Genomic DNA, 21,598 nt, shown 5'->3' on the forward strand with positions numbered 1-21,598 from the left:
ATAGAGTAAACAATTATACAGAATATAGTAGGACAAATGATCTTGTATTTGTGTGAAAATAAACAGCCAAGATTAGAAAGAGTAATGACATTCAACAGATGAGCTTTCAGTAGTGCAGGTTCTTCCCTTGTAATTAAAGCAAGAGTATAATTAAAAAAATATTAACAGAGTTAGAAATGTAGAACAAAGTTAACATTACTTTGACCAAATTTGCACTGGGTTGGTCCATCTGTATGGTCCATTCATTTTATTCTCTGTGCTACAGAAGGAAAGTTACCTGGAATTCCAAATCCATCAAGTGTATCAATACAAGATTTGATATGCTTTAATAATAATTGCAAATCTTTTGTACACAATAAGTCAAATGGATCAGAGAGGTATACCTTTCCATTGTACAGAGTACAAATTGCATTTGCAAAAACCTTCAGAACCTAAAACATACATATTTACACCTTTTTTACAGAATCCCTGTATCTGGTTTCTACTCCGCTCTAGAGTGAACTGTCTCTAAATCAGTAATGTATCGTAAAATTAATACTTTATAACTCAAGTCTGACATCAAATACACAACAACTATGTTACAAGAAAGTAGTGGCATGTGAACTTTGAATCCTAACCCATGCACATATAGTTAATATGTATGAAATCTAATTTCCTATATGTATTTCACTACAACAGTAATAATCTGTTCTTTAAATATAAACTTATGCTTTACTATCCAGTGAAGGAAAGTATTCAAGGTTCACTCACAGAAAACACAAGAAACTCAATTAAACTACAGTGGAAATTCAAATGGTATCCACACAAATGAAGATAAAAGTTATCTTTAATGGTGGAAAACCTAGAGAGTTCTCAGACAGTAAAACAACAGAAAAATACACTAAGCTGTTATTCAACACAGAAAGTTAGAACTTAGGGAATTTTTCATTGTAAATTATTTCCAAACTTTGTGTCATAATTTCTAACAAAATCTATTTTCATATTCCTTTGCAAAATCTCTTCCAAGACCCAACACTATCTTAAATATTTCAATAAATACTCAAGTTTCTGACACAAGAAAACAGAAATTGGTGCCTGTGAGATCAGCTGGCCAATGGGCAGTGAAAATAAATGCAAGTTTACAAATAACTATCATCTGATTTGCCAACAAAAGGAATAAATGAGCTCCCTAGCTATAAACAGTGCTGTTAAGATAACCAAATGAACAGCTTTGGCATTTGCTTAGACTTCCATTAATCACTAAAGAAAGTTAAAGTTAATAATTTACTTCATTGAATACTTCTGTGTTTAACTAATGATCTCCGAGAAAAATAATTTTCAAATTTCAATTGCCTAATTTAACCCCTTTAGATTTACCTTTGAGGCTTTTCGAAAACAAAAATCTTCCATGGTAAACCACATGATCTTGAAGAAGAAATGAAACATCAAATTTATGATGCTATCTTATCAATACACACTGCTGTATTGGAAAATGTTTTCTCAAGATTTGAATGCAGAATTAGATAAATTATAGCAAATGATGGACAACATGTAGAATTCCATTACTTACTGAAACTTACACGCTTACTATTTGTCTTTATATTTAATGTGAGTTATTGCCTCAAATAACAATAAAGTTATTCAACATTATTTGGGGTATAATTGTTTTTAGACACCCTGTATTTTGTAAAGCTCACTTTTTGCATTTTGTTTCTGGTCTAATTCAGTTTTTGAATCAGTTTCAAAATTTCAACAAAAATAACTTCAATTTAATGCTTGTTTTAGACTTTAGACCCAAGTCTAAATGATACAACCACAAACTGTAAAACATTAGAACTACCAGATTTGATGATATGAAAGTTTATCAAGAAGTTTTAGGAAATTTGAACTTGTTAGGTTGTGAATTGAAAGCCAAAACTCGCTTTGGTAAAGTTAATATTTTCCTTACCTGGAAATGTACTTCAAACAGATACTTCTCTGCACTACCAAGAGCTATTACTTTGTGTACAACTGGAGTAGAATTTCCTGTATGTATTACAAAGCCTTGAACAGGTTCACATCTCAGCATATATCTAAATTTATCATGCCAGCTTATGACATAATCATCACATTGCTCTAACAAGAGGAAAACATAGCCTCCATGTGTGGTAATCCCCATAAGCACTAGCACATGATCAAAGGCTCATTCTCTCTTTAGCCCAGCCAGTTAAAATGTGTTTTTCCCTTTGTTTTTTTTAGTTTCTAGTCACCTTAATTAAACTGCCTTTTTTTCTTTAGAGATACTTTCTTTTGTCCTTGTTGCATTTTTTTTCAATCCAGCTGTTTGCAATTTCACTTTCTCCAACCAACATATTTCTACCCTAGGCTACTTTCAACAAGGTATAATATTTAAAATATATTTTTAAAAACATCTTGAGGCCCAGATGTTCCTTTTAAAGCATTTTTTCCAGCCAACTCAACAATTGGAGACAATTTATCTGTTCACGAACTTGAGAATCAGATGTTATCCCTTTAGCTCACCTAGAACATACATTTGTGTGTGAGAGGTCTCAGATTTCACCCTGTAGTGAGGTACATTTGACATCATGGATAACTCCAACAATCTTAATGGCTGGTGATGAACTAAGCTGTACCAATGATTTTTCCACTTTTATGCATCATGTAGTTGGTTTCATTCTGCCTACTTCTTCTCCAATTCTGGTCCATAATCATTTCATTTTCTTGCTTTCTGTTGAGCCTGCCTTGCCTGTGGTTGATGTTGGCCAACCCTTCCACCTACAGCTTTTGTTTCTGATAAGGAACAGGTACTTCCTACCTTTATCTTTGCTTCATTCATGAATTAGATATGTAATATTCCATTATTTTTACCTATATATCAAACTATCTCTTTGGATGTTTTACATCATTTGCTTTCTTTAGTCCCAACTCCATATTATCCTACTTGTATTTGTGGCTCCTTTGGTATGGCCTCAGGAAATAATGCTTTACGTTTCTTCATCCACAATCTCGCCTGTCCTTTCTTTTCAGTTAGGGTGTTCCACTTCTTCCTAATTTGACCTTCTTCAGAGCATTCTGTTCATTTTTGTCTCTTGGTAGTGCAGAGAGGTAACATTTCCAAAATCAACTAATTACAAGAATTATGAAAAGAAATGAAACAAATTTCTAGAAAGACATCAGCTTCTTGGGTAGAACATTATGTTGTACACTGTAAGTAATAATCTTCACAAATTATCACACCTTAACCTAAAAAATTTCAAACTTTCTAAAAACTCTGAAAAACATTTAGATTGTCATTATTTCTTCCAAACTGATTGTAGTTGCTTATCTGAAACTTTAAACTGATAAACTTAAGTACATATAATGGGGAACACCCATTCTTCATTGTACTACAAAATTCCAAGCTCTCAATATCAAACTTTTCACTGTTAAAACAAAGGTTATTATATACTGTATCCAATATAATGTAAGGTGTCATAGCAGTGCTCTGGAAAACAAAACATGCTCATGGCAAAGAAAGAATTAAGTAACAAGGTCATTACTTCAACACGTTAGAACTGCAGTTTCAATAATATGAGCACTAGTTTACATAATGTTATCAATGGAAGAAACTACTACCATGGAACATTATCAAAGTTATTAGGCTTTAGGAATATATACCAGAACTTGCACCAAATGAACTACCAAATATATACATTAATTGAGCTACCACACTTAAAGGCATGTTTTTAAAGCTCTACTGTATGAAACTCCTGTCACTAACAACCTCATAAACTATGACATTTTAGCTCTACAAGTAACCAGTCAAGTTGTTTTATATATTTCTGTATAAGTGTAGTCCTTTGTTTGTAAATTAACAAACAATTTTTAATTAAATAAGTATTTTGCATGTTTAAAATTTACAGGGCAACCACAACCTTAGAAATAGAAACCCAGAAAAAATTGCATTTTTTAAAAAATTACTCAAAACCTCATAAAGTTTATTTTTTCATTTATGACTGTATTAAAAAATCCTACCAATGCACCAACTTAATTCTACATGAAAAATAAAAAAACAACTCACCCTTCCAAAATCTGTATAGTCAAACAACATGTATGGTTCAAACAGATCTGTAGTCTTCAAGTCAAATACATTTTGACATGTTTGAAGAAAACATCGTATATTCTTCATACACAGAAACTGTAAATTGAATACAAAAACAAACTTAGATTTAAAAGCTCCTACAAAACCAATACTCAACAGAAAATCAGCAATCAGAAATTAAGTTAAAAGAACTGAGGAACAGTTTGCTTGTGGTCAAACAATCATATTAGTTGTGCATTAAATCAACAAGACACTGCAAGTAAAATATTTTGATTGGGTAAAATATCTTAGCTTTAGTAATAATGCATTTTCAACTTTTAATTTTTGAAATTACTGATATATATAATCCAAATTTTGAAAGACAAAATCTCCACAATGATTAAATTCTTAACAAAAATAAAAATAGCTGATCTTTGAACAATATACAAATGCATACTGTAGCGAAATAATGTCATTTCATGCACATGAGAGTTAATTTCTTTACTTCAATAAGTATTTCAAACACATACTTATTTTTGCATAAAATAGTTATTCCTCATGCATCTCACTTTAAGATTTTGCACATGCTGCTAGCCTTGAGCAATTTCCCACCTAAGTTATATTTGCAATGTGAACTATGCTAGTGCAAGATGTAATCATTGTGACAATAGCCCTCTACCAATATGAGGGCAATACATCCTCCCTGTACAGTAAGCCTCCACCTGCACTCAAAATTAATTTCATTTTTAGAAAAGGTAAGAATAATGTGCACTAGTAATAGAAAGAAAGGGTGGAGAAGTATGCACAGAGGTAAATATATATTAGAAATATGTTTTCAGGTGAGAAAAATGCCAACTTCCAAAATAATATCCTTATCCTTCCATGTAAAGTAGCTAGAATCCCACAATGATATGGTGAAGAGACAAGTATTGTTTTTAAAACCTAGAAGAGCTCCATTTCGAGAGAGAAAATGAAGGGTTAGTTGATTGGTTTAGTGTTTTATTATGCAAAAAATCTAGGCTATCTGCATCAAACATGCAGTAAAAAGTTAAAACTAAAGTAAAATTATTAAAATTTATAAAATGAAATTGAGGTAAAACAAGGTGAAGTTTAATATTAGAATTATAAATATAATTATTCAATTTTTACATCTAGTCTACAGTAATACAAGTTGTAAAGAACTTTCTGTAGCATAGTTATAATTATCATAACTCACCAGAGAGACTAACAGGTAAGTTCAAAAACCACTGTTAATCACCTGAAGTTGGCTTTTGAGTTAGTTGACATTACAACCATTTTCTAATTTCATATTGAACTAGATGTACTTTGATTCTTAAAAAGGAATCACATTAAAAAAGGTCTAATATATAAATTAAAACATTTAATTAGCATTAAAAAGATTAATGATCTTTAAAAAAAAATTCTGAGATGGACAATGTCACCATTGCCAATAACATTGTCTAGCATTACAGATAAACCTTAGGACTGTTTAAAATGGTGCCGTCCTTAAGAGTCGTAACAACAGCAAGAAAGTAAAATGTGGCTTATTGTTACCTGAGTGTTACATAGACAACACATTGGTACATTAGTCTCAGATAAAATAAAATGATAAGTTAAAAAACTGTGGCCAATGCAAATGCATAGTCTAGTTAGAACAACTTCCTCTAACAAGACAGTCAAAGTCCAATATAGGGTTTTATTTGGAAAAGATTGTTTTCATGTAACTCACTCCAAGTTGATTGCCAACTGGCATGGAGCCGAGCCTTGAATACAGGACCATAGTCCAATGTATGGAACAGGCACAGAGGTGATAGTGCCAGAGCAGGTAGACTTAACTGCAGTGTCAGCAAACCTGTTACTGTGAATACCAACATGGCCTGGTATCCAGAAAACCTGAATAGAAGTAGATGTTAGAGAAATGAGCCAGTCGCTTTTGAATATCAGTGAGAATAGGATGAGAACTAACGTGAAGCAATTCCAGAGCCAGTAGAGAACTAAGCGAGTCAGTCTAAATTGTGCAATTTGAGTACTGCTTAGCTTCTATGTGATTCAGGGCAAGAAAAATGGTGTACAGTTTAGCAGAGAACACAGAAACTGTAGAAATGATTCTGTGCACAACCACAACAAACCATGGCTGAGCCCACAGAGTCACTTGATTGTGAACCATCTGTATAAATAGGAATGGAAGGATGGCTCAGCAAATCACACACAGTATTTCCAATCGAGAGTGTCTCCTTTTTTCAGATGACTAAAAAGACAGGTCACACTTGGTAACTGTAATAAACCATGGTGGGATGGACTGACCATTGGGTGCAGCAATGTTATCCAAGGACAGACCCAATTTATCCAACTGCTCCTGGATACGAAGGTCAAAAGGAACAATGGCAGATTGTTTGTTCTGAAAAAGAATGGCCCACCGAAGAACAAAAACACAACTCCAGGTGGGATGCTTTGGTAAGGAACGAAGTTGTGAAGCAGAGAGTAAAGACAGTTGTAAATGGCAGAGGTGATAGGAGGATCCTGAGACTGTGTATAAGCTCTGAACTGGGGAAGTGAGAAAAGCCCCAGTGAAAAGGCAAAGTCCCTGATGATGAATGGGGTCCAGCATCTATAAGGCTGAGGTCTTGGCAGAGTTGTAAATCAGTGATCCATAGCCTAGTTTTGATCAAGTGAGAGCAAAATATATCATTAGCACAGCACATTGTTTCGCTCCCCAAGTGGTGGAAGAAAGACACAGAGGATGTTCAGTGCTCTTGCACATTTTGCCCATAGCTGCTTGATGTGTGGTACAAAGGTAAGCTTAAGATCAAAGATAAGCCCCAAGAACTTTGTCTCAGGAACCACATGCAGCACAACTTCACCGATACAGAGTTCAGAATTACAATGAACACCCCGTTGGCAGCAAAAGGGCATGCAAACAGTTTTAGAAAGAGAGAAGTTAAAACCATTTTCTGTTGTCCACTTCAGTAAATGATCAACGGCAGTCTATAGCTGCCGCTCAATATACCTCATGTTCAAAAACCAAAGAAATGTGAAAGTCGTCAACACAGAGCCCATCTGCAACAGCAAGAGGGAGTTGTTCAGTGATAGCATTAACCTTTATACAGAAAAGTGTGACACTCAAAATATAGCCAAAAGGGACTCTAAGTTCCTGTAGAAAAGAACGAGAAAGTGTCGAACCCACACAAACTTGGAATCTTCTGTACATTAAAAAATGTTTAATAAAAATGGGTGCAAATGTCCACATAACCCATATATATGGAGGTCTTGCAAAATGCCATATCTCCATATTGTATCATAAGCCTTCTCAATGTCAAAGAATATTGCTATAAGATGTTTTTGTTTTATAAAGACATCTCTGATTAATGTTTCAAGTCAAATCAGGTGGTCCACGGTGGAGTGCTGTCATCTGAACCCACACTGGGGGGGCGAGAGGAGGTTGATTGATTCGAGGAACCAAACAAGATGAGCATTAACCATCCTCTCTAAAGTCTTACAGAGACAGCTCGTCAAAGCAACTGAACGGTAGTTTGAAGGAATGTTGGGATCCTTCCCAGGCTTAGAGAAAGGTAGGACAATAGCCTGGAGCCAGGCATCAGGAAAAACATTCTCCTGCCAGATCCAGTTAAAAACAATCAGAAAAACAGCATGAGAAGCAGAAGATAGATGGTGCAGCATCTCATAGTGTACATCATCAGGTCCAACCAATGTACTGCCATACCAATGAAGGGCCAGTTTGAGTTCCACCAGTGTAAAGGGATGATTATACAGATAAGAGACGATCAACTCAAAAGAAAAGAGGTGATCACTCTGCCCGAGTCTTGATGGCTAAGAAAATGGAGGAAGAAGCAGAAGTGCTAGATACCCAGCAAAAGTTTCACCTAGAGTATCTGTGATGCTCCGGGTAGCAACTATTTCTTGGCCATCAGAGAGCAAGATCTAGAGGGGGACAGAATTATATTGTCCACTGACCTTTTGAAATTTGTCCCATATGACTTTGGAACTGGTGGTAAAAGATATGCTGGTTGTGAACTTAATCCAAGATAACTTCTGGCTTTAACATCTTACCCACCGAGCATGTGCACAGGCCTGATTGGATAGCAATGCAGTGCGAAAGTGAGAGATACCTATGAAAAGTATCCCTGGCCCATTCTTGAGCCTTCTGTGCCATGTGGCAGGCAGCAGGCAGAATTACACCACAGACAAGGATATCATGAAAAAGGTGTTGAGGTTTTAGGAATACACTGAGCAGCTGCTTGTATAATACAGTCAGTTACTGTTGCCACACAGTCATCATCTACTGATGGCTTACAAATCAGGGCTGGATCAAGTTCTGCAAGAGCAGAGAAGGAGGGTCAGTTTGCTTGATTCAGCTACCACCGAGCACATGAGTCGGTGGTATTGGCCACAGCCAGGCTCTCTCAAAATTATAGGAAAATAATCACTGCCTCATGGATTATTGTCAACTCTCCATGAAAAATGAGAGAATAGTGAAGGGGAGCAAACAGAAAGATCAACACAGTAAATGACTGATTAGGTACATGAAAATAAGCAGAATAACCAGTATTGAAAAGAAAAGGTTGTGATCAAAGAGCATACACTCTATGGAGCAACCCCTCCTATCAATATCAGCACTTTTTCAGAGGGGATGATGTTCATGAAAGTTCCCCAGGATTAAAAAGGGAGCCAGCAACTGTTCAATGAGAGCATCAAGGTCTGATTGATCATAGGTCTCTCCAGGCAACAGGTAAAGAGAACATACAGTGATGGTATGACCTGAGGAAACACAGATGGCTATGGCCTCCAAGGGTTGTTGAGTGGCAAAGACAGAGTGGGCACAAGCCAATCAACCATCATACAGCCTGTCATTTCTGTACAAAGAAAACCACCAAAAAGTGACTGTATCAGCTGTTTTCAAAATGGTTTCCTGTAAGAAAAGACATACAGGATGGAAGGAAGCAATTAGTGTTTTAATGTCATCCAGATTAGAATCTATACCTTGACAGTTCCGTTGTATCAAAGTAACCATTTTTATTTATGTGTAGGTGAATTGGGTGGAGAACCCTTCTGTTTATGACAATGTCTTTTTTTCTTTACTGTCTTTATTCAAGGGAGGTCTATTGACCTCCATGGACCCTGCCCTGGGTCAATTGAGCAGGTCTTTGTTGTTGGAAGAGGATTCCAGAGACTGAGGATGTGAACAAATGATTGTTTTGTAATTTAGAATGGGAGAAGATGTACCCAAGGAAATGCCCATACCCAGAACCAAAGGAAGTGGATCTTAGGTTTTGCTGGAATGTAAATAAGGGACAGAGGTGAGTATTGAAGTTGATTCATCAACTTTTTTAATAACCATGGAGGTCAAAAAATTTTTCATCTAGTTCTAGAACAATTCTTTTGTCGGTACAGAGAGATCCATCTGCAATCCCACTGTAGTAGTGAAACAAAGTGCAGCAGCAAACATCCAAAGTGAAGTGGTAGACAGTAACTTTTAAGCCTCAAGATAAGTGATGTTATGAATCATTTTCAAATGCTGCACCTCTTTTTCTTCCAACTGTTTAGGGCAAGAACAAAAGTAGGACAGGTGAGAGCCATTGCAATTGATGCAGTGATGGTCTGTTTTACACTCATAGGCATTGTGGTCCTTGCCACCACAATGAGCACACGTCAAGGAACCATGACATGACGTCTTTGAGTGACTGAACTGCTGGCTTTGGAAACATCTGAGAGGGTTGGGAATGTATGGCTGTACCCTGCAATTAAGATAACCTGCCTTGATGGTGGCAGATGGATGTAGTGATGTAGATATCAGAATGAGGACATTGGTTAGCATCATAATTCCATCTTTGCGAGTGGAGATACACCTCACTGCAGAAACTTCTTGGGTGAAGAAACCAGTGAGAATCTCTGACTCTGGGATGTTCTTCAAATCCCTCTCAACAGTAACTCCTCGTGATGAATTCAAAGTAGCATGAGGTGAAAGCTCAATAGGTATATCCCCAACTGCTTTTGAATGCAAGAGGAGTTCACTGTGTTGGGATGTGGATGGTTCCACCAATGTCACCAAAGTGAAGCTTCCTTACTGACTTTGGAGACCCAGCAAGTCCCTCTAGTCCCTTCTGAATGAGAAAGGGAGACATCTGCCCTAAAGGTTTGTCTGAAAGAGAATGTAGTATAAGAAAATGACATATAACAGGTGTTACAGATGTTGAAGATTGCTGCTCAGAATCTTCAAAACGTGATCATTTACCTATGGACTGTTTTTTCACTATTTGGAGGACCTGCAATAAAAGAGGAATATTTTGGTGCCCACTGACCCTACCCACCATGAAGCCCTACAAGGGGACACAATACAATGCCAAATAAGGACACTGCAGCAACTCCAGGGTTTCATGAACACTATACCCAAACACCAGCTTCAGATACAGTGTCTATCACACTGGTGCTCGGTTGACCCTAGCCAATGTGGACCAGCCGACTGACCCAAGGAGGCCACCTCAAGGCCGCCCATCTACAGGAAATCAAGGCCAAAATGGTGTGCTAGGGTTGGACCCTCAACCACCAGGATCCTCTCCTCCCCTTCACAGGCCACCACATATAACAAACTTGTGGATGAATGTTTAGATCCTAGAGGAGGAAAACTGAAAGAGCAGAACCTTCCCTGGGAGGTTCCTTCACCACGTACAGGAATCAACACCAAGGGGGTTTTGATGAACAGCTTTCTTCCAGACACAAAACTCAAGGCTCTAATATTGCTGTAAACATGCTTGTCATGAATATGTAAATTAATATTCAAACCCTTGAAAAAAGAAACATAGAAAAATGCACAGATTATTGCTACAACGTGACTATTAAGTGAATAAATCTTTCAGTGTTCCTAAATGTTCAAAATGCACAAATCTATAGGGTTATAGGTAAATATCTCATGTGCTTTGTGTTTTAAGTGTTATGCAACAAACATAGGTAATGTATTATTGTTTGTGTATGCTATAACATGTGCTGAGATAATCAGAAAAAGTAACAAAATTTGTGCAAAAATTACGTATGATTAAGTAAGTACTCCAAAAAGTACACAAACAAGATTGGAATGAATACGTAAAACCATAAAAAAGTCCTTACACAAGTAGCTAGTAAGTACTAAGTCAATCTTACAATCTTTAAAGTTATCAGCCACTGTAAAATTCTATAACACTGTTCAGTTTAAATGCTTTTATTCAAACCTCAATTCCTGCAGCTAACAGGAATGCAACATTTAGTTGTAAATAGGTTATTCCTAGAAAGGTTTGGGTATTTATTTAGTAATTTTTTGTATGCTTTTCTAAGTTCATCCATACCTTGCAAAATGTTTTATTACTTCATCTTCTCTTTTTTTTTTAAACAGTTTCATTGAACTAGATTAACAAGTGAATATTTACTTAATGTTATAATTCATTGGTAATATATATTGTTAAATATGAGTTTTGTCAGTTTCTTCATTACACTTGTAGAATGACTTCAGATACTGAAATTATACCATGCAATGGACTATCACAGATTATTAATCATAATATTGACATCTTGGGACTTCAAGTTGAGGAACCTATAGTAAGGAAAAAACATGAAAAATGTATAGCTGTATCATCCCTATGCTCATGTTTGCATTCCTTTTGGTCCTGTCATCACTACATCATTTTACATTTAAAAAATGTTTTTATTACTTTTTGTGATGTTTTTTACCCCTCTCACTAAAATATGTATTCTAAGAATGTGTGAAATAAAATTTAACCCTTTCTCAAGGAGCTTTATATGTAAAACACAAGTCCATATAGACACATGCATGCATCTACTATTTATACTATACTTTTTAATGCAATACGTGTATCTTTACAAAATTTGCTAGACTGATTAATGATTATGTCTTTTGTACAAAATAATCAATTTTTTTAATTAAGTATTTTTACAAATGATTTGTTTATAAAAATACATTTATTTAACAGTCCTAATACAAAGTGATTTTCAGGTTATGATTATAAAAACTATTCTTCATCCTCATAATCTCAAATATTATTCATGTAATCTCTAAAACCTTCTCAATACATTCCAAATGTTTGTTTCCAGTGAAAGTTTATAGTTTCTTATTTGTACTATATGGTGTCTCTAAATTTGACCAACTGTATCATGACCACCATAAAAATTATGAAATAAATATAAACTATACTTTACTTCATCCTAGAATGGCTACAGATTACCCCACAAAAACACAAATGTTTAGTCTAAATCTCTTAACACTTTACACATATATATATTTCTTATTTTTATTATATTGACCTTCCAGCTGTGCTTGACTAACATAACAAATATTGCAATGACAATGGACATGCATTCATGTTACTATATCCAAGAACATAAAACTCACCTTTACAATGTGACCTGTCTTGGCTGTGTTTTAATGGACTATAGTCATACTTCAGTTATAATAAATTAAATAGGTGTATGTATATGTGAGTGTATATATATATATATAAAACTACTATTTACAAACAAGTTCTTAAAGTTATTTTCTTAATATATAGGACAGTAAATAAAGAAGTATAGCACACAAACACTCCTAGTTATGAATTTTGTACTTAGTTGCTGCTTCTTATAGGTTGCCAAGTCTCATCAAATATCACATGGAAGATGTGAAACAATATTTTTAGGTTTTACGTATGGGTTTCAAATAACCAAAAATCATCAACTGCTATATTAACACCATAAAATTCCACTATATCAAACTTTCTATATCAAATGTTTTCTTTCATACTAAAGCCATTGTGAAAACTTCATACATTTTTTGGATAGCATGGGAAAAGAAAAAAGATTTTAAACTACTTTCCAGTTCTCCACTTTAGTAACACTATTCAATGATATGGAGAGTCTCAGAGGCTGTTAATAAAGTTTAAAAGTTATCTGTAAGCATTATAGCACAATAGCTTGAATGTAGTAGCCATTGTTCTCCTGTCCCATCCTTACATACTACTGTGCTTAGTGATAATGCTATATAAGCAAATAACTGTTTTAACACTCCTACGAAAAGACGTTTCTAGTCCTGATTTCTCCAAGCCCGTTCCCCTGGCTGTGGTTTCACTAGATAGTAGATAGAGACAGTGGGAATCTCGTTAATCCATTCATTAATGGATTTAAATGGCAATTTCATTTAAATACAAAATTATTAGCCTAATATTAATAACCTTTCAAGTTGCTCTGGGGCCTATTAGGCCCCACTTTTCATAGGAGTGTTAATAGAATGTGTAACAAAGTAATGTCATCAACAGTAGGTTTCAAAGCTTTAGCTAAATGAACAAGAGGTCAGTCCAATAGACCAACCCAATATTGGAGAATGATTATTAAAAATAAATACAAATTTACCACATTTAAGCATACAAAATGTAGAAAACTTTTACTAAAATGTACATAAAAAAATCAGATGTGTTACAAAAACATCCGAGTTCTGTGTGCATCTGTGAATTGGTGTCACACTGGATTCAGACTGGCAAGTTGGAATGAAAGGTAATGCTCACATGAAGAATAAAAACAATTAGCTGTCTGTTGTATGAACAATCAACAAATACCAACTATTGTTTGAAATTTTATTTCAAGTATGTAAATTTATATGTTATCCTCTTATATAAATTGCAACTCCATACTAAAATAAGTAGTTACATTTAATCAGACAGCAAAACCACTACCTGACAAAAATAAATTATAATAAGGTTCATAGTTATTTTCAAATTGTGGTTTTATTCAAGCGAAACAGTCCTACTATTTTTTGTATTTTGGTCTTCACAGCCACTGTCAACACATATATATATTAGATGTAAATATAAGAAAAACTGGATATTAATTTTTTTTATTGCATAACAAGTGCCTGCAATTTAAACCTGGTTGGTGTCAGCTTGTTTATATATATAAATCTTCAATTAACCCTTAACACAGCAATGACTTCAAGTTTAATTATCATTATGTCATCATTTGTTGATTCAGTTATTTTTCCATATTTTAAAATTACTTACATGTTTGAACAAAATAATATTGAGCCTTTATAAATAAGTCTTACATCTTCAGGGCAGTACTGTAATTAAATATAGGTCTTAAAATACTTTCACTTAAAATTAAACATTTCAGAACACTATGATTTACAAACACAATTCCAAAATTCAACAAAAGTAGATTAAATGAATTACCATTTCAATGCTGCTTGTAACAATAATAAATTTTAAACAGTCACATAAACATACAAGCTCAGAATACTGACTTTATAAAGAGACTCAATTTAAACTTATTTTACAACTCAAAAGATATATTAGTAATAATAATAATATATAATTAAATGGTAAAACCATATTTCATTAAAATAAGAAAAAAAACATTTGGGTTGGGAAGAATGAACTAGAATAAATCTTTTATAAATTACATCTTTCTGGGAAGTTTGGGATGCCACTTCAAACTGCTGACAGAGATCTTATTCACTAGCAGATTCAAATGATTTCAAATTAACAATAACATTAGTACCAAAGAGAATTATCAGAAATCTTGGCATATTCGGGAAGAGAACTGATCATACCAATGGCATCGTTTCTTTTAGCTCCAGTGATAGATTTTGCCAGGATTGGGTGTCCATTAATAAAAATTAAGTGTTTGTGTAGGTACTTAAGCATTGAACCACCTAAAATTCCTATGTTAGGAAATAAAAGGATTAGTATTAGTATGAATAACAGTAACACTAATAATAGTAGTACTATAATAACTTATTAATACTAATATTAATATGCTTAATGTTCAAAATTAAACTTGAATAAATAAATGCAAAAAAGCACCCCAGTGTATTTCATATTTAGTATTCAAAAACAGATGAATGAAACATAAGCTGTATAATCTACGACTTACAGTATTACTGTTATTTCATTTTTGTCAATGCTTACTGTCACTGCCAAACTGCTAATGCCGACACAACAGTGACCATTGAGTTACAATGTTTTGTACATAATTTAACCCCGTGTATACAATCACTTACCTGTGACATCTGTGGACGAAGGCTGATTTCTTTTAAATCGATGCATCCTGGTTCTAACTTATTTAACACATGACATAACAAAACACCATCTCGTAATGCATTTGCGAGATCTATTACTTGAGCATTCTGCCATGTAACTCGATGATCTGGAGGAACTATTGAACAGCGAATTAACCAATTCGCGCACTCCCTCCACAATACGTCCGCCATACTGCTAAATCTGAACATTGAAAAGAACCCACTACGCCATCTGTTTTCTAAGATATCCGGATGAAAATGAAACAAAACAAAACAATACTTCAACAAACACAATTTTAATTAATTAAAACATTTTGCTTATTTTAGTAGCTCATTTAACTCCAGTCTCTTAAATTATTCAGAATCATATAAAAATTTCCTCTCAAGAACAAAGTACCGCCTTTGGCAAGCACTAAACTAAAATTATACAATTAGTAAATTTGTGCACAATTTAAAAACAAATTTCATAGCAAATTGCGGCTCGGCATGACCAGATTGTTTAAGGCGTTCGACTCGTAATCTGAGGGTCGAATCCCCGTCACATCAAACATGCTCACCCCTTCAACCGTTGGCATGTTATAATGTTAGGGTCAATCCCACTATTCGTTGGTAAAAAGAGTAGCCCAAGAGTTGGCGGTGGGTGGTGATGACGAGCTGCCTTCCCTTTAGTCTTACACTCCTAAATTAGGGACGGCTAGCGCAGATAGCGTCCTCGTGTAGCTTTGCGCGAACTTCAAAACAACACACCAAATTGAAGGACACCTCATCTTTTCTTTTGTCACTCGAGTTGAAAAAATACTCCATTCTTAATATATTACAATGACCAAACAGCTTATAACCTATAGCTTTCTATTTTTAATCTTTTATCTTTTAATTTTTTTTCTAACTGTAATCGAATACCTAATATTTATAAGTCGATCATCATAAACCACATAGATTGAGCCACTTCGAACACTTTAAACCTGCCTAGGCTAAACGGCCTGGCATGGCCAGGTGATTAAAGCACTAGACTTGTAATCCGAGGGTCGCGGGTTCGAATCCCCGTCGCACCAAACATGCTCGCCCTTTCAGCTGTGGGGGAGTTATAAGTTACAGTCAATCCACTATTTATTGGTAAAAGAGTGGCCCAAGAGTTGGCGGTGAGTTGTGATGACTAGCTGCCTTCCTTCTAGTCTTACACTGCAAAATTAGGGACGGCTCGGTGCAGTGGGCTAACAACCTACTCACTTAAATACTTGTTGAAGAATCCGCAAGCGATTGCGGCCCTATGTTCCTAGATGGAAACTAATGGTGATAACTAACTAATATATTACAATGACCAAACAGCTTATAACCTATAGCTTTCTATTTTTAATCTTTTGTCTTTTAATTTTTTCTAACTATAACCGAATGCCTAATATTTATAAGTCGATCATCATAAACCACATAGATTGAGCAACTTCGAACACTTTAAACCAGCCTATGCTAAACGGCCTGGTATGGCCAGATGATTAAGGCACTAGACTTGTAATCCGAGGGTAGCGAGTTCGATCCCCGTCGCACCAAACATGCTCGCCCTTTCAGTTGTGGGGGCGTTATAAGTTACAGTCAATCCCACTATTTATTGGTAAAAGAGTGACCCAAGAGTTGGCGGTGGGTGGTGATGACTAGTTGCCTTTCATCTAATCTTACATTGCTAAATTAGGGACGGTTAGCGCAGAGAGCCCTCGAGTAGCTTTGCCCGAAATTCTAAACAAGCAATCAAATAGGTTTTGTATCAGTGCATGACATTTCCCGTGGACTTTCAGGTATGTAGCTTGGAGTTATCAAAACTATAATCTCTCCTCCAGTTTTTACCTTCTGTAATTTCATTGTAAGATCAAATCACCATACGGAGGATTCTACTAACAGAACGCTCTCCTTAACAGAATCAATGTCAGTTACACTCAAACAATATATATATATAACTGTATTTATTTATTTATTTAAATTTCTTTTGGAATTTCAGAATATTCCTCAATGTTATTAAATTGTATGTGTACATTAACGTAATCTTGTTAATGGATATGTAATGGTTATGTAAGTATTTTAAAATCTTAAAATGCGTTTTCTTAGATGAAACTGCTAGGAGGAGGTAAAATTTTCCATCATGCTAAGTAATTGAGTGTTAATTATACAATGTAAAATGAACATTCATAGATACAGGATGTATTTCACAATATCACCTGATAGCTGGAAAAGCAAGGAAACCCAGTTCCTTTAAGTCATTGACCATCATACCTGCAGTAAAACTAATATTTCACAAGAGAATATTTTGTCATTCCTTCGATTTTGGGGAGATTAATTCTTCCATGGAATTAAAAAATGTAAATTTCAACACCAAAGTAATGCTTCTGTGATCCCTGTTGACAAGTAAATAAGCCATGGTGAGAATACTTATCATGCTTTAGAATTATTATACACTTATTCTAAGGGCATGTCATAATAGTTCTGCTTGAATGAAAATGCTGATCAAATTTAGGGTATAAAACAAATGTCATAATACCCCAGGTATTGCCTTAACTATACAGAAGGAATTTAGCAAAAACTAGCATATGATACCGGTATACGCTAGAATAAATCGATTTAACAGCACTACACAAATAAACCTTAATAAAGAAAAGTGTTTACCACTAAATGTTAAGTTTTGTTGTCATACCACGGCCCAAAAAGCCTAGAGAGTTGTCAGTAGAGCAGAGTGTTTCTTTCACGAGATGTTGGTTGGACGCTGACAAACTTGAAAACACTCACCAAACACTTTCACGGAAGTTACTCTTGATCGTTATACCGAGACAGCTGAATCTGAAAATAGGAAAGGAAGAGGCAGAACACTTAAACTCAATGATACAGATGTTAAGTATCTTCGTTTCTGCAGCATTTGGGACAGAATAAAGACCTTTACTATCTCAATCGTGAAACAAACGATCGTGCACCAAATGATAGAAAATAATCCATATCTGCAGTATCAAGAAGACTCGATGAGGATAGAATATTTGTTTATGTAGCAGTTAACAAATATTTACTGCAACTTCCAAACATTATCCAGAGAGTGATATTTGCTAAAAAGCACAAAACTTGGTTGTTGATGAATGTAAAAAGGTGTTATGGACGTATAATTCCAAGTCTGAAATATTTGGTTCGAAGAGGAGGTTCTATATCCGACGGAAGAAAGTTAAAAGTTACTTAATTCAATGCATGCCACCTACCATGAAGCATGTCGGAGGAAACGTAATGTTTTAAGAGTGTTTTTCTGTTGAGATGAAAAGTGATATTTGAAAAACAGATGGAATAGTAGACCAGCACAAGTACCATCACATACTGATCCCTCATGGTATGTCCAGTGATTTGAGTGAAGGATTTTGTTACTAAGAAGATAATGACTCCAAACACTGACCTAACCTATGTAAAAACATATTTAGCTAAGAAAAGAGCTGCTCGAGTCGATTAAATGATGCAATGTCCTTCACAGAGCCTCGATCTGAACCCGACTAAGAAGTTCAAGGATTTTTTAGATCAAAAACTTGATAAATCAAAAGTATTCCAAAAGAAACTTTATGGGAGTGGATTAGTGACATTTAGAGTAAAATTCCAAAGTACATCAAAAAGCATTGTTATACTGTTGAAATTTACATTCTGTAATAATATAGAAGAATTAGCCCCATAAAATGGAAAAAAAAACGAAAATATTCTCTTGTCCTATCTTTCTTCTCGCCCCCCGCTAGTACAGCGGTATGTCTACGGATTTACAACGCTAAAATCAGGGGTTCGATTCCCCTCGGTGGGTTCGGCAGATAGCCCAACGTGGCTTTGCTACAAGAAAACACACACTTGTTTTCTTCTCATTTCTGTAATTACGGAGTTTCACCAAGCACAGACAGTGTCAACATTAATTATGTAAATTGTATCTCACAATCTCAACTAATAGCACAGAAAGAGAGAAAGAAAGAAAATCATAGCACCGCAAAGTAGAAAGCTACAGATGGAAGATTTCTCAGCTCATTCCCTGAGATCACTTCAATTGTTTCTAGTTACGCTAAAGGGGAATTGACATATGAGAATCAAGTCAACTCTTGGAAGAAAACAAGAAAAAGGCCCGGCATGGTCAGGTGGTTAATGCACTCGACTCGTAATCCGAGGGTCGTGGGTTCGAATTCCAGTCACACCAAACATGCTCGCACTTTCACCCGTGGGGGCGTTATAAAGTGAAGGTCAATCGCACTATTCGTTGGTAAAAGAGTAGCCCAAGAGTTGGCGGTGGGTGGAGATGACTAGCTGCTTTCCCTCTAGTCTTACACTGCTAAATAAGGAACGGCTAGTGCAGATAGCCCTCGTGTAGCTTTGCGCAAAATTCGAAACAAACTAGAGAAGATCGTCAAGTTAGCAGATGACAATCCAAAAACACGAGAATGCGTAATGTATGACACGATGATGGGGAGAAACATACTTAGCGAGCATAAGACATTTCAGGCAATCTCTGACTCAGAGTCCATTAAGTGTGATTCATTTTGTTCTTAAGTTATATTGAACAGTGCTTATTGGCATTTCCACTACGAACTGTACATCCAGAACACTGTAAAGGCTTAAAACAAGATAAGAAACACATCAGACAACAATTTTACAATATCACTATTGTGCACATTTATAAAGAACAATTAATAATCTGGACATGGCATTCCTTGCTGCTAAAATTGCTATTAGGACTGAACAAGTAATGGCCAGGCGATTAGAGCACTATTCATTGATGACAAAGTTGCCCAAGAGTTGGCGATGGGTGATTGTGACGTATGATTATTTTATTTCGGACTTGTCTCCGATTTATTATATTTTGCATGTTAACATATTACTATTCCAACTAAACAGAAATTTTAATTTAATAATTAATTAACTGTTAATATGTATCAAATTCATGTTGTTTGCCAACAACATTGATACACACAGTTTTATTTTTAACACAAATATATTTTAATATACAAACATAAAAAAACACAATTTCTAATAACGGTTATTACTAATAGTTATTACAAACAAAGATTTATATACAAGAGGTTTAGAAACTTACAGACAACACTGAGTCTTATGTCTAGTCCAGAACAAAATATTTAATCGACAATCCAGGTCGTTGGTAAAAGAGTAGCCCAAGAGTTGGCGGTGGGTGGTGATGACTAGCAGCCTTCCCTCTAGTCTTACACTGCTAAATTAGGGACGGCTAGCACAGATAGCCCTCGAGTAGCTTTGTGCGAAATTCCAAAACAAACAAATAAACAAACAAACGACAATCCAGGTACACGACGAACAAATTAATTCTGAGTTGATATTGTCACACCACGATTGAGCTAGTTAGCTGTCGTTTCTTTATTGGCCTTACATCGGGTACAAGGTGATTCCTTCGAGTGAAGATACTTAACGTCCTCGTAGAAATTCTAACGTCCGTCATGGTGTGACGCTAAATCCCACTATTCGTTGGTAATAGAAAACCCCAAGAGTTGACGGTGGGTGGTGATGTCTAGCTACCTTCCCTCTAGTCTTACACTGCTAAATTAGGGACGGCTAGCGCAAAAAAGCCCTCGTGTAACTTTGCTCGAATTTCGAAAAAACAAAAAACAATTACTTCATTAAATATAGTAGCCGATTTTCCGTGGCTCCAGTGCATTAGGTTCCGCATGTGACGTATTCATGACGTCAAATCTACACTCTGAGAATGGAGAAAAATAAAATTTCCATGATGGGAAACGGAGGCGAAACGAGAAAATCGTGACCTCTATTGCAAATCTACATGCACACAGGATAAAAATTTCGCAAGGTTGGGGGTTGCACCTTGGGTACTAAAAAAAAATAAATTTTTCAGTATCATATAAGCAAGAGTTCCATTATAATATGTGATTTCAATAAGTTTTACTCTATAGCTGTATTTTATACTTACTCTAAAATAAATTTTGTTTTTTACTTTTTACTTTTATTATACTTATATATATTGTATATATTATATTAATTATAATTAATTACAATATATTATATTATATATATACATATATATTCATTATAAGGAAGTAAAGCTGCGGTCGTGTAAGTGCATGTGTAATTTCGCATAGTCCTTTTAAGGTGTATGAAATTCAACAGGCACCTATGACAGCTGACTACAACGCAAGCGTGCTAGCAGCATTCCAACCAGGTACGTAGGTACCACAACTTGTTGAGACGACCTTCCTGTGGTCATTGACATTCAACTGAAGACAAAGCGCGTGGCACAAAAGTAAGTAGTTATACAACCTTGATAAGAGCGTGCCTAGTATCATTTTTAGTTCTTGTTGAAGAATATTTCTTTCTTCACATACTTTCCTCTTGGATATATCTTATTTATATTTGTCTTGCATATTATTTCTGACAAGGTCAACGCTCGCTAACGCCTATCTTTCTGAAAATGACAGTGTTTCAGCTACATAGACCTTCTCTGCCTGTACTTCGTATCTTCCAAGTTCCATAGCTGTAATGAA

The 21,598-nt window shown here is 35.2% G+C and overlaps 2 protein-coding genes across 8 annotated transcripts in view; one reads left to right on the plus strand and one right to left on the minus strand.

Annotated features, from left to right (window-relative positions):
• LOC143248879 (protein vav-like) overlaps positions 1-15,300 on the minus strand; it is a 111,784-nt gene extending 96,484 nt beyond the window's left edge. For all 5 annotated transcript variants that reach the window (XM_076497762.1, XM_076497760.1, XM_076497761.1 and 2 more), the window contains exons 1-2: positions 15,072-15,300; positions 4,040-4,156 (exon numbers count right to left, since the gene is read on the minus strand). In XM_076497762.1, coding sequence (XP_076353877.1) covers positions 4,040-4,156; positions 15,072-15,299 — 345 coding nt within the window. In that variant the 5' untranslated portion in view covers position 15,300. The remainder of the gene's footprint in view (positions 1-4,039; positions 4,157-15,071) is intronic.
• A 5,873-nt stretch (positions 15,301-21,173) lies between these two features.
• The window catches only part of LOC143248880 (steroid 17-alpha-hydroxylase/17,20 lyase-like), a 28,110-nt gene continuing 27,685 nt past the window's right edge, over positions 21,174-21,598 (plus strand). For 2 of the 3 annotated variants that reach the window (XM_076497766.1, XM_076497768.1), the window contains exon 1: positions 21,174-21,357. The gene's annotated coding sequence lies outside the window, so the exon portion shown is untranslated. Of the gene's footprint in view, positions 21,358-21,377; positions 21,591-21,598 lie in introns of those variants that run through there. The other variant, XM_076497767.1, reaches the window with a different exon arrangement.

The sequence above is a fragment of the Tachypleus tridentatus genome, chromosome 4 (assembly GCF_004210375.1).
Source record: "Tachypleus tridentatus isolate NWPU-2018 chromosome 4, ASM421037v1, whole genome shotgun sequence".
Taxonomy (NCBI): Eukaryota; Metazoa; Arthropoda; class Merostomata; order Xiphosura; family Limulidae; genus Tachypleus; species Tachypleus tridentatus.